A 593-nucleotide genomic window follows, 5' to 3' on the forward strand; every position below is an offset into this window, starting at 1 on the left:
GACGAGCGCGCATTCATCTCATCTTCGAGGTCGCGGATAATGTCCTTGTTTCTTTTGGCAGATCGAGTATCTTTTGCCCGTCTTCGGCGCTCAGCCTCCATGGAGGCGAAGCGCTCATCAGTATCCAGTGGAACGTCTGCCAGGTCCATGCCTTCCGGTTGAGGATCTAAAAAGGCTCGCCCATTCTTAATGACGTCGTCGGCAATTTGGGCTGCCCTTGCATCCATGGCTTCTTCAATAGTGGCAATTTCGGCAACAGGGACATCTTTTTTACTGGCCGTGCGTCGCTGATTGGCTAGCTCTCTAAAGTCCTTGTCCTTGTGCAGGTTCAGATCCTCCTTCTGGATCCCTCGATATGCGTCTTTCAAGCACCTGACGTCGTCCGCGACAACAACCTTAGCGAGTTCATGGGCACGGTCATTCAAGCTCTCCCGCATGTCTGATATGGCGGGGCCTTTACGCCTCCTATCGCGTGAAAGCTTCCGAAGCTGCCCCTCCATACGCTTAAAATCGGCATCCTCGTCCACTGGAACATCACCAAGTGGAATACCTTCGGGTTCAGCATCCAAAAACATGCGATCCTTTTGAACGCG

At 52.8% G+C, this 593-nt stretch overlaps 1 protein-coding gene across 1 annotated transcript; it reads right to left on the reverse strand.

The window, feature by feature from the left end:
* Positions 1-2: 2 nt before the first annotated feature.
* Tco025E_08650 (calpain-like cysteine peptidase) lies at positions 3-575 on the reverse strand (the record flags this gene model as incomplete). Its single annotated transcript, XM_029375493.1, has 1 exon — positions 3-575. A coding segment is annotated over one exon (573 nt), but the record flags the coding sequence as incomplete, so codon positions are not given.
* Positions 576-593: the final 18 nt, after the last annotated feature.

The sequence above is a fragment of the Trypanosoma conorhini genome, assembly GCF_003719485.1.
Source record: "Trypanosoma conorhini strain 025E chromosome Unknown Tco_14.4_contig_00836, whole genome shotgun sequence".
NCBI classification, from domain to species: domain Eukaryota; phylum Euglenozoa; class Kinetoplastea; order Trypanosomatida; family Trypanosomatidae; genus Trypanosoma; species Trypanosoma conorhini.